The sequence below is a fragment of the Bidens hawaiensis genome, unplaced genomic scaffold (genome assembly GCF_021521415.1).
Source record: "Bidens hawaiensis isolate Kalapana, Puna unplaced genomic scaffold, B.hawaiensis_p1.1 tig00023456_1, whole genome shotgun sequence".
Classification (NCBI taxonomy): domain Eukaryota; kingdom Viridiplantae; phylum Streptophyta; class Magnoliopsida; order Asterales; family Asteraceae; genus Bidens; species Bidens hawaiensis.
Window position 1 is genome coordinate 298,835 of NW_027493689.1, and position 10,096 is coordinate 308,930.

The 10,096-nt window shown below is 30.5% G+C and overlaps 1 protein-coding gene across 1 annotated transcript; it reads left to right on the forward strand.

Annotated features, from left to right (window-relative positions):
* Window positions 1–1,061: 1,061 nt before the first annotated feature.
* On the forward strand, window positions 1,062–2,710 carry LOC143567609 (parthenolide synthase-like). Its single transcript, XM_077053988.1, has 2 exons — window positions 1,062–2,019; window positions 2,092–2,710. Exons 1-2 carry the CDS (start codon window positions 1,123–1,125, stop codon window positions 2,701–2,703), a joined length of 1,509 nt encoding a protein of 502 aa, XP_076910103.1. The 5' UTR covers window positions 1,062–1,122; the 3' UTR covers window positions 2,704–2,710.
* Window positions 2,711–10,096: the final 7,386 nt, after the last annotated feature.

The window sequence follows — 10,096 nt, forward strand, 5'->3', positions numbered from 1 at the left end:
GGCTCGGTTCATTATATGAAGTCAAAAGAAAAGACAGAAGCAAACATGATATATATTTGACACAGCCATGTATCTTTCAATTTCTTTAAAATTCTCTAGTTTCTCTTCCCAAATCCCCATGATTCTTGAGTGCCTACCACGTAAGCAAAGTAAACAACAAAAAAATACATGGCTGTGTCAAAAATTGCTCAGTAACAAAAGAACTATACAAATGCAATAAGTCGACAAGAAGGAAGCAAACGGGACACAAAGTCAAAGGGCAGCGGAAGCGATACGGTTAATATTATCATGATCAGAACACAAACAAACGAATCATAACGAATGTCTAAAATAAGTATCTATACGAATAACAAATTACGAAACAAATATATGGTCACATAAGTTGTATGGTATAAGGAGTGATAAGCGTTGATCACTAAACAAATATTGTACACAATCCCCGTCAGGTTGATGTACCAACTCGTGAGTTGTATGTAGGCAGACACCATCACTCACCAAAATTAAACAAATCTAAAGACGCCATAAACCAGACACACCGTCACGGAAAGTGTTAGGCCACTGATGCCCCTATGCCCCCCGGTGGAATCAACCCACGAATACATCATATTTTAATCTCATAAGTTACAATAACGAAACATGCACTAATGAATACATTGATGATAATTATATCGCATACATAACAGACAACTCTCAAAATAATGAAGCTTGCGCTAAAGAACAACAATGTAGTAAAAAAAAAATTATATAGTACGGTTTGTATTAAAAAAGGATATTTTTCATACCGGATTGTATTGGTTCAAAAGAATATTATATTTTAATGATTTTCCTTTTTTCCTTCTTTCATATCGTCATTAGTCATCTAATTAGCCACCATTATATAGACTTATGTTCTTGTGACGACATAACGACTGTAAATGACTGTTAGCGGGGGAACGTCCATAAGACAACATAGTCTACAAATTGGGACAAGGGGGGTCTCTAAATTTAGAAAATGCAGTGGCCTAACACATAAGAAAATCGCTGTTTAAAAAAAGTAATTAAAGAGAACAAGAGAGAGCCTCCATTATAAATAGAGAAAGGAGTAACTTAAAATACCACCATGAGCCAAATTAAACCGACCACATGGCCATTTTCAATGAATGGGCAGTATTAGTCATCTCCATCTTCTGCATATTTGTTTATAGTACCATAAAATCCAAGAAGTCATTCAAGGCTAAGCTTCCCCCAAGCCCTCCAAAACTTCCCATACTCGGAAACTTGCACCAACTACTCGGTAAGCCTCGTCATGAGGCCTTTTGGCAACTTTCGAAACAATTTGGCCCCGTTATGCAAATCCAAATTGGTTCACAACCCTTTCTTATCATCTCTTCTACTGACATGGCCAAAGAAGTCTTAAAAACTCAAGATCACAATTTTTGTTCACGCGCATTTTTCCAAGCTACCAAACTACTAACGTACAATTTTAATGATGTTTCCTTCTCGCCACACAACGATCACTGGAGAGAGATGCGCAAGCTTTTGGTAACCGAGTTCCTTGGTCCTAAGAGAGCTAAGCTGACTAATCATGTGCTGGTGACAGAGATGGAGAGCATTGTCCATTCTCTATCGATAAATCCACCTAACACCGAGGTGAATCTAAGCAGTATGTTCCTAGAAATAGTAAAGCATAAGGTGTGTAAGGTGGCGTTTGGTAAGAGCTATGGAGAACTGCTAGACGGTCCGTCATTGGATTTTATGCTCGATGAAACCATTAGATTATTGAATGGATCCGTTGGTGATTCTTTTCCGTGGTTGGGTTATTTTATTGATCAACTTAGTGGATGGAATCGTAGGCTGAATGAAGGATTTAGAAATCTTGATAGGTTCATTGACACAATCATTGATGACCATCTCAAAAATAAAGTGGAAGATGTAAGTGATGAGGACAAAGATTTTGTCCATACTGTACTTGACATGTCTTCTAAACCAAATGCTTCTGGCTATCGACCGAGTTATGCAGATTTAAAAGCTCTTATGATGGTAAACGGTTTATTTTATTGTGTTTTCTTTGATAGAGGTCTAATTAAATATAATCCCCAAATAATGTTTCAGGATATACTTATGGGTGGAATCGATTCGTCTGTTCTGGCCTTGACGTGGGTAATGTACGAGATCATTAAAAATCCAAGAGTGTTTGAAAAACTACAAAATGAAATCCGAAATTGCGCAGGAGAAATACAAAAGGTAGAAGAACTGGATACCACAAAAATGACATACTTGAAAATGGTGGTGAAGGAGTCATTTAGATTCCACACGCCTGCCCCATACTTGATTCCGCACGCATGTGTAAACCAAACTCAAATTAGTGGGTACGATGTTTTTCCTGGTACGGTTGTACTAATCAATGCTTGGGGGCTAGCAAGAGATCCACGAACGTGGGGAGAGAATGCACATGAGTTTTACCCAGAGAGTTTTGCAAATCCGGATGTTGATTTTGGATATGACAGGTTTGAGATGCTTCCGTTTGGAGGGGGGCGACGGTCCTGCCCAGCGAAGAATACAGCTCCAGGAAATATAGAGTTCGTGATTGCGAACCTACTTTACTGGTTTGATTGGGAACTTCCTAATGGAATGAAGAGTGAAGATTTGATCATAGAAGAAATAGGTACCCCGGTTCTAAGAAATAAAGACCCCCTTTTCCTTATACACACAAGGCATAAGTAAGCCAAAATGTCAAGCATCGGTTTCTTCTTTACGCCAACGTATTAAAAAAAAAAGCAGTACATGCTAGAAGTAGTGTTGTTGAATTATTGTATGTTTGAATTTTGTTGTTATATATTCTCTCCAAATTCTAAAACATTTATCTGTCTTGTATCGATCCTTTGATAATGGCTAGTTAAGTTTTCTAGTATGGTCTTGGTTTCCAAACGCTGCTACTTAGTTTACATAGATCATGGCTCCTTATTTTTTTGGTTTAGTTTAGTCATGTACAATACATGTATGCTTGATGGCAAATTAAACATTTAAATGTTTAATGGTGTAACCCCTACTTTTCTTTTTCTTTTTTTTCTGTATTGTAATCACAACTCACAACCACTAAATTGGCAAAGAAAAAAAATTGGTTTCATGGCCAACGGTGTCACGGTGATAATGATGGATGAGATATCGTAAAAAAATGAATAAAATTTTAATTTTAATGGTATGAGATATCGTTAGTTTGTTATATAAACCTTTAGCGTAACAGAATATTTTCACAGTTTGACTTAATTAAAAGAGAAAAATTCTCAAAATAATCAATTTTGATCAACGTTTTCCAAATTTAGCAATGGTTTTGAAAATACACCAAAAATAGTCATATTTTTTCGTCGGATCCGACGCAAACAAGAACTGATCCGACATATTAACTCAGCATATTAGAAATCGCCACGTGTACAAATATTATGTCACATCTGACGTAAAAAAATCGTCTAACGTAAAAAGTGATGAACTGACGTAAAATTAAACCGTTGGGTCCAATGGTTTAATTCCAGTTACCGTCGAATTTAACGGATTAATCTTTCATCGATTTCTTAACAAAAAATGTGATTCGTGGAAAACAAATACTATGGTTTTGTACACGTCGAAAAACTAAACAATTTACATTATGAATTTGGTTTATTATATGGAGAAATAAGAAAGACGGAGATGAAGATTGGTTATGGAGGTTCAGGTTTTGAGATGTAGAAGATGAAATATTATGTCGGAAGACGAAACAAGTTTCGTTGGACGACGAATTGGCTTCGTGTTACGTCAGAAGACCAAACATCGTGACACGTGGCGAGATTTTAGAGGCCCATCTAATCCGTCAGATTAGTTCTTGTTTACATTGGATCCGATGGGAAAGGGTGACTATTTTGGATATTTTTTCAAAACCATCGCTAGTTGGAAAAAAGTTGATAAAAATGGTTATTTTGGAATTTTCCTTAATAGAAATGAAGAGATATTGTAGTTAATCAAGCCGCCAGGGTAAGGTACAACCCACTGGGTCATCTATCACGAGTTCACCCATGAGGTTTGCCTTGATATCCAGGTATAGAGTGCATATTTAAGTAACCCATCATTTATATTGGAGGAGACTTCGGCCAAAGCAGTAGGAGACTAAGCTTACTCATGTCAAACTCATTCTTCATTTGTTCTTTAAATCTCCTTATTTGTTACACGTTAGAGCAATGCTTTTGAGGCCGGACCAGTTCGGCCGTTCGATCCTCAGACCAGGCCGGCTCGAAGTGGTTCACCGGCCGACTGGATAATTGTTTCGGTTGAAGCCTACCTTTCAAAAATCAGCAATGGTGCCTTTAAAAGATCCTACATATTACGTGCCTTTCAAATATAACTACACATGATCACACATGTTTTCCCAAAGTTTGTTTATTTCACTGAAGGTAAAGAGTTAAGTTTCAGTATTAAATACCTTTATCACGGTCATCCGTGCCATAACTTAACACGAAGAAGAGCAAGAATAATTGGTAGTTTTTTTTTTAAATAACTTCCACATTAAAAACATCCAAACGATTACAATGAGCTGGTAGGTAAAAGGGCAACAACCTATGTCACAACCCTATTTTAGATAGCAAACCCAATCCAGCTAAATACCAAAGTTTTGGTAGCTTATACTTGAGAACAAAGCCAAATCCTACTAAAAATAAAGTTTTGGTTAGCTCATACAAGATCGCTAGTTCATAATAAAATAGGCTAAAACCTTAATAGCCAAATACCAATATATCACAAATTAAGCTTGAGAACAAAGCAAACGAAAACCCTAACTAGCAAAGAAATCATACACTTTCCAACATGATAAAATTTGAGCAGAAAACACAAATTTTATTTCAACAAAAACAAAAAAGATACAAGATTCAATCACAATTACAATTAATCTACTAATTATCACAAAACTAAAACCTAACAGTTTTGATAAAAAGAAACAACAAAGAAGTAAAACATTACAAGATTGAAGCAGTGTAGAATTCTTCAATAGATTCTCCTTTGATTGAAGATTAGACAAACTAGAGTTTTAGATGAAAGAAAACTGAACGTGATTACGATCGATCTCTCGAGGTGAGAGAAGCATCATTTTATACACCATGTTGTTAGCCTCTTGAGCCCTTCATCATCTTTAATCCTTGAACTTTTCAGCATATCACACTTTTAGTCCTTTAATCCAAGTTTAACAATATAAACCTGTACAATACTAATCATACAATAAGTGTAAATTTACATATAAAACCTATTTGAATTGATATTTTAACACAACAACAATTACAAAAAGCAACAAAAATTGATAATAATACGTTAAAAACCTAATCCTGACATGAACTAATCACAACACATAATTGATGGCAGCGAATTCCAAAAAAAACAAGATGCCAGGATTCCAAAAAAAACATCACAAACAACTGGACATGACAGGAAAGCCGATCTTCGTCAAAAGTAATGACATTTACATTAATTTATTGAATAAACATTCTCTCTTACTTTTCCATCATGTTAAAAAGAGATGAATAAATATTAATGCCACAAGTGTATATATAAAGCCATGAGCTTAATAAACAATTGCATGTTTCATGTTAATTAATTGTATAGCACCATGACCTTAGTTCTATAATGTATATTTTAAGCCATGAGCTTAATACTACTTGTAACTTCTAAGAAATTATGAATTACATAAAAAGAAACAATTGCATTATATGACAAATATGCATACATTAGATAAAAATAAATTATCATAAAAGTATATGTATGATAATAATTTAATATTTAATGTTATATATATATATATATATATATATATGAAATGGTTCAGTGAAGAAATCATATTAGCGTGAGAAGTATGAGAAGTTAATTACAACCGTTGATTGTATTGATCTACGGCCTACATTCAAGATGACAATCTTGTAATATTGATATTCCTTTTTTAATATATTTAATGCTAAAAGGGTATATTGGTATTTAGTTATTTAGAAGTTTAAGCTAAAACGTTCATATATTAATGCATTCCAAATTGATGGCCTGCCACATTCCAAATTTGTGTCCTGTTTAGATAAGATTAATTATATTATTTTTGTATATAAAACAAACTATTAGGTTTTACATTCTAAGTTAACTATTTTACGAAAATACAGAATTTCTTTAGATTTTGTTTGTTATTAATTATTGTAATTTCAGGCGTAGATTTATTTTGACATAGTGGATGAGTAACTTTTATCATAATTTATTGTAAGTATATTATGTGTTTGTGTAGGTTTGAATTATAAAGAACTCGAATGGATATTTTAACCCACACACTTTGAACAAAGTCTACACATGCAAAATATTTATATGTAGGGTTATTATAATGTGTATAGGAATAATAATAATAAATGTGTAGGATGGTACATAAATGCAACTAAAAATAATTATGTTGGTCTGTTGAACAAATCCTGCACATAAATATGACTTAAATAATATATGTGTAGGATGTTACATGAATACTACTGTAAAAAATTATGTTAGTCTAGTGAACAAATCCTACACATGAATACGACTAAAATATTAAATGTGTAGGATGTTACATGAATACAATCAAATAAATATGCTGGTCGGATGAGCAAATCCTACATATGAATATGATTCAAATAATAAATGTGTACTACTGAAGGAATTTTTGCTGGTCTGGTGAACAAATCCTACACATGAATACGACTTAAATAATAAATGTGTAGGATGTTACATGAATAATACTGAAAAAAATTATGCTGGTCTAGTGAGCAAATCCTACATATGAATACGACTCAAAATAATTTGTTGTGTTATTAATACGTATGCAAAATAAAACACTATATAAATAAATCAAAGGAATCAAATACTACACATATATATTAGATGAAGGGGTCAAAAGATACACAAATTGATATAAGCCTACACATATGCTTTATACATACAATTTGATGAAGTGTTAATAGTGTACTTATGGGACACTTTGTTAAGTTAAACGTTGTCAAATTAAATTTAGATGATAAATAAGAATATAAGAAGGAAATGAATAATAATGGTTGACGAAGTGACAAGGATTAATAATAATAATAATAATAATAATAATAATAAATAAAAAGTGGTATGATCGGCTCAAAACTTGAATGATGATTTGATATTATTGTTAATAATTTAATTTGTTTTGACAATTTGAAACTATAAAATACAATTAATACTTATCATATAAAATAAATTATTAGGTTTAGCATTATACCCTTATATTTAATTAAATGAGAAAAAGAAAAGAAAAAATATGATTTGTTCAAAAGATTTCTCCAACTTCTCACACTAATATGATTTCTCTATTAAACTCAACCATATATATATATAGGGGATGGATCTTGCAAGAAGTGATATTATAGCGAGAAATGCGAGAAGAGAATCTGAACCATTGATTATGTTTAATCAGTGGTCAACAAAAGAAATGGCAAATTCATAAATACAAATACATGTTGATGACATATTTTTAATTAAAAAGGGTGCATATGTGTTTTGTGATGTATCCCTTATTAAGCTAGACATTAATGCATTTAGCGGTTTCATTTTTTTAATGCTTAATCAATGGTTATAGTGTCATATATAATTTTTATTATTTTATTTCTTTCATTAAGCTAGACATTAGTGTATGTGAAAATTTTATAATTGTATGTTATTAGCATGATCCGCTATTTATTATATGTAGTTTAATATAAAAAAAGAGTTTATTTTGTACTGTGTAAGTGATATTAACGGTTTCATTTTTTATGCTTAATCAATAGTCATAGTGTCGTATATAATTTTTACTATTTTATTTCTTTCATTAAGCTAGATATTAATGTATGTGAAAATTTTATAATTGTAAGTTATTAGCGTAGTCCACTATTTATTATACGTAGTTTAATATAAAAAAGGAGTTTATTTTGTACTGAGTAAGTGGTATTTTGAATTGTGTATGTGTAAACTTTATTGTGTGTAGCTTCATGTATGTACTGTGGAGGTGGTATTTCGAATTGTGTATGTGTAAATTTTATCATGCGTGAGTTCATATATGTACTGTGTATGTGGTATTTTGAACTTTGTACGTGTAAATTTTATAACATGTAGGATCATTTATGTGTTATGTATGTTCATATATGGGTTGTGGATATGTTGATTAATTAATGTGTAGGATATGTTATATGATGTGTAGGATATATTGTTAAGATTGATGTGTAGCATGTATTTTTAATGTATAGGATATGTTGTTTGATACATTGTATGATGTGTAGGATATGTTGGGAACATTGATGTATATCATATATTTTTAATGTGTAGGATATGTTGTATGATGTGTATAGGATATGTTATTAACATTGATGTGTAGCATCTACTTTTAATGTGTTGGGATAATTATTCGGAGTGAGTTTTTCATATTTTAATATAAAAATATGGAATTGTAAAAAGACTTTTGAAATAATAAAAAATTAATAATCAATATAATATAAAAAAGGATAAAAAGAAAATTATGTGTGAAACTCCTGACTTATTAAATAGTTACCAAAAAACAAAACATGAAAATTTTACTAATATGCCCCAATAATTAATTAAACATAAAATAAAAAGAAAATTATATGATTGGCTGGAAGAACTTCTCGCAATAAGAAAACTTCGGAAATGAACCTAATCCTATATATATATATATATATATATATAGAATTGGTATCATTTGAGAACTCTTAAATTACTTAAGAACTTGAAGAAACTCTTAATAATTAACGTTTTTTGTAAAAAATTTCGTAGGTTAATGTTATTTAAGTATAATTTTATCACTTTTGGCATCTATATTTACGATTACAATTATGAAAATTAGTTTTTTTACACATATCTATGTTGTTTTACACATATGTAAATTTTTATCACATAACATGTGTAACTTTTGATTTATATATGGAATCAAATTTTTTTTTATAAATATGATAAAACAAGTCTCAAATAATGTTAATATATAAAAAAAGTTAAAAAAAACATTTGGTTTTTAAGAGTTTCTAAAAGTTCTTAACTTTTTTTGTGTTCTCAAATATAACTAACCCTATATATATATATATAGGGAGAGGATCAAGAGAAATTCATCTTTAGAGAGAAAACTAAAAAACTCCTAAAAACTCCTAAAGAATTATTTTTAATTAAAAATAAAAAAATATTTTCAAAATTCTGTTTTAGCCATTATTCTTATATATTCTTATATTTCACTCAAAAAATATAAAAAAATAAAAATAAATAAAAAAATAAAAAAAACCGCTGTAATGCACATACGTATTACTGTGCGATACCGTTGTATTACACATGTGTATTACTATGTATTTTTTAGTTTAATAGTGTTTTATTGCATATATTCAATATTTGTGTATTGTATATGTGTAGTAGTGTTGTATTATATGAAAAAAATAATAATAAAATAAAAGTCGATGTGGTGCACATGTGCGTTAATGTTGTATTACACATACGTACTAATGTGTATTCGATGTGTGTATTAGTCTTATATTGCATATATACAATAGTGTGTATCAAATATGTGCAATAGTGTTGTATTCTATGCAATACAAACACTTTTGCATATATGCAATGCACACTATTACATATGCGCACTATACCGACAAGGTTACCGTCAAGTTTTTTTTTTTGAACCAATAACAACATATAAGAATAATGAAAAAAAAAAGAAACTTCAAAAAAAATTAAAAAAAAATTAAAAATAGTTTTTTAGAAGTTTTTAGGAGTTTTTAAGTTTTCTCTTTAAAAAGAGTTTTCACTAGAACCCAGGCAAAGTATAGAATGAAAACCCACTTGAGTTGTTAAAACCCGTGAAAACCCTATGTAACATCGTTTTTTTTTTCGTTACATATAATATATGTTGTTAAATTTAATATAAAACATCGAAAACATAAAAAAAATGTTGTGTTATTTTTTTTACATTTTTTACTAATTTTTATATATGTTTTCAGGAGAGAGAAAGTGTAAATTAACTTTTATATTTTTTATTAACTTTAATTGTGGACCACAAGATTAAATCTTTAATTAAAAAGATGTGATTGAGAATGGGTTTCTAGAGTTT

Coding starts and splice junctions, on each gene's coding strand:
- LOC143567609 (XM_077053988.1), top strand. CDS start 1,123: ATGGCCATTTTCAATGAATGGGCAGTATTAGTCATCTCCATCTTCTGC. Junction 2,020..2,091: donor ATTTAAAAGCTCTTATGATG/GTAAACGGTTTA, acceptor ATAATGTTTCAG/GATATACTTATGGGTGGAAT.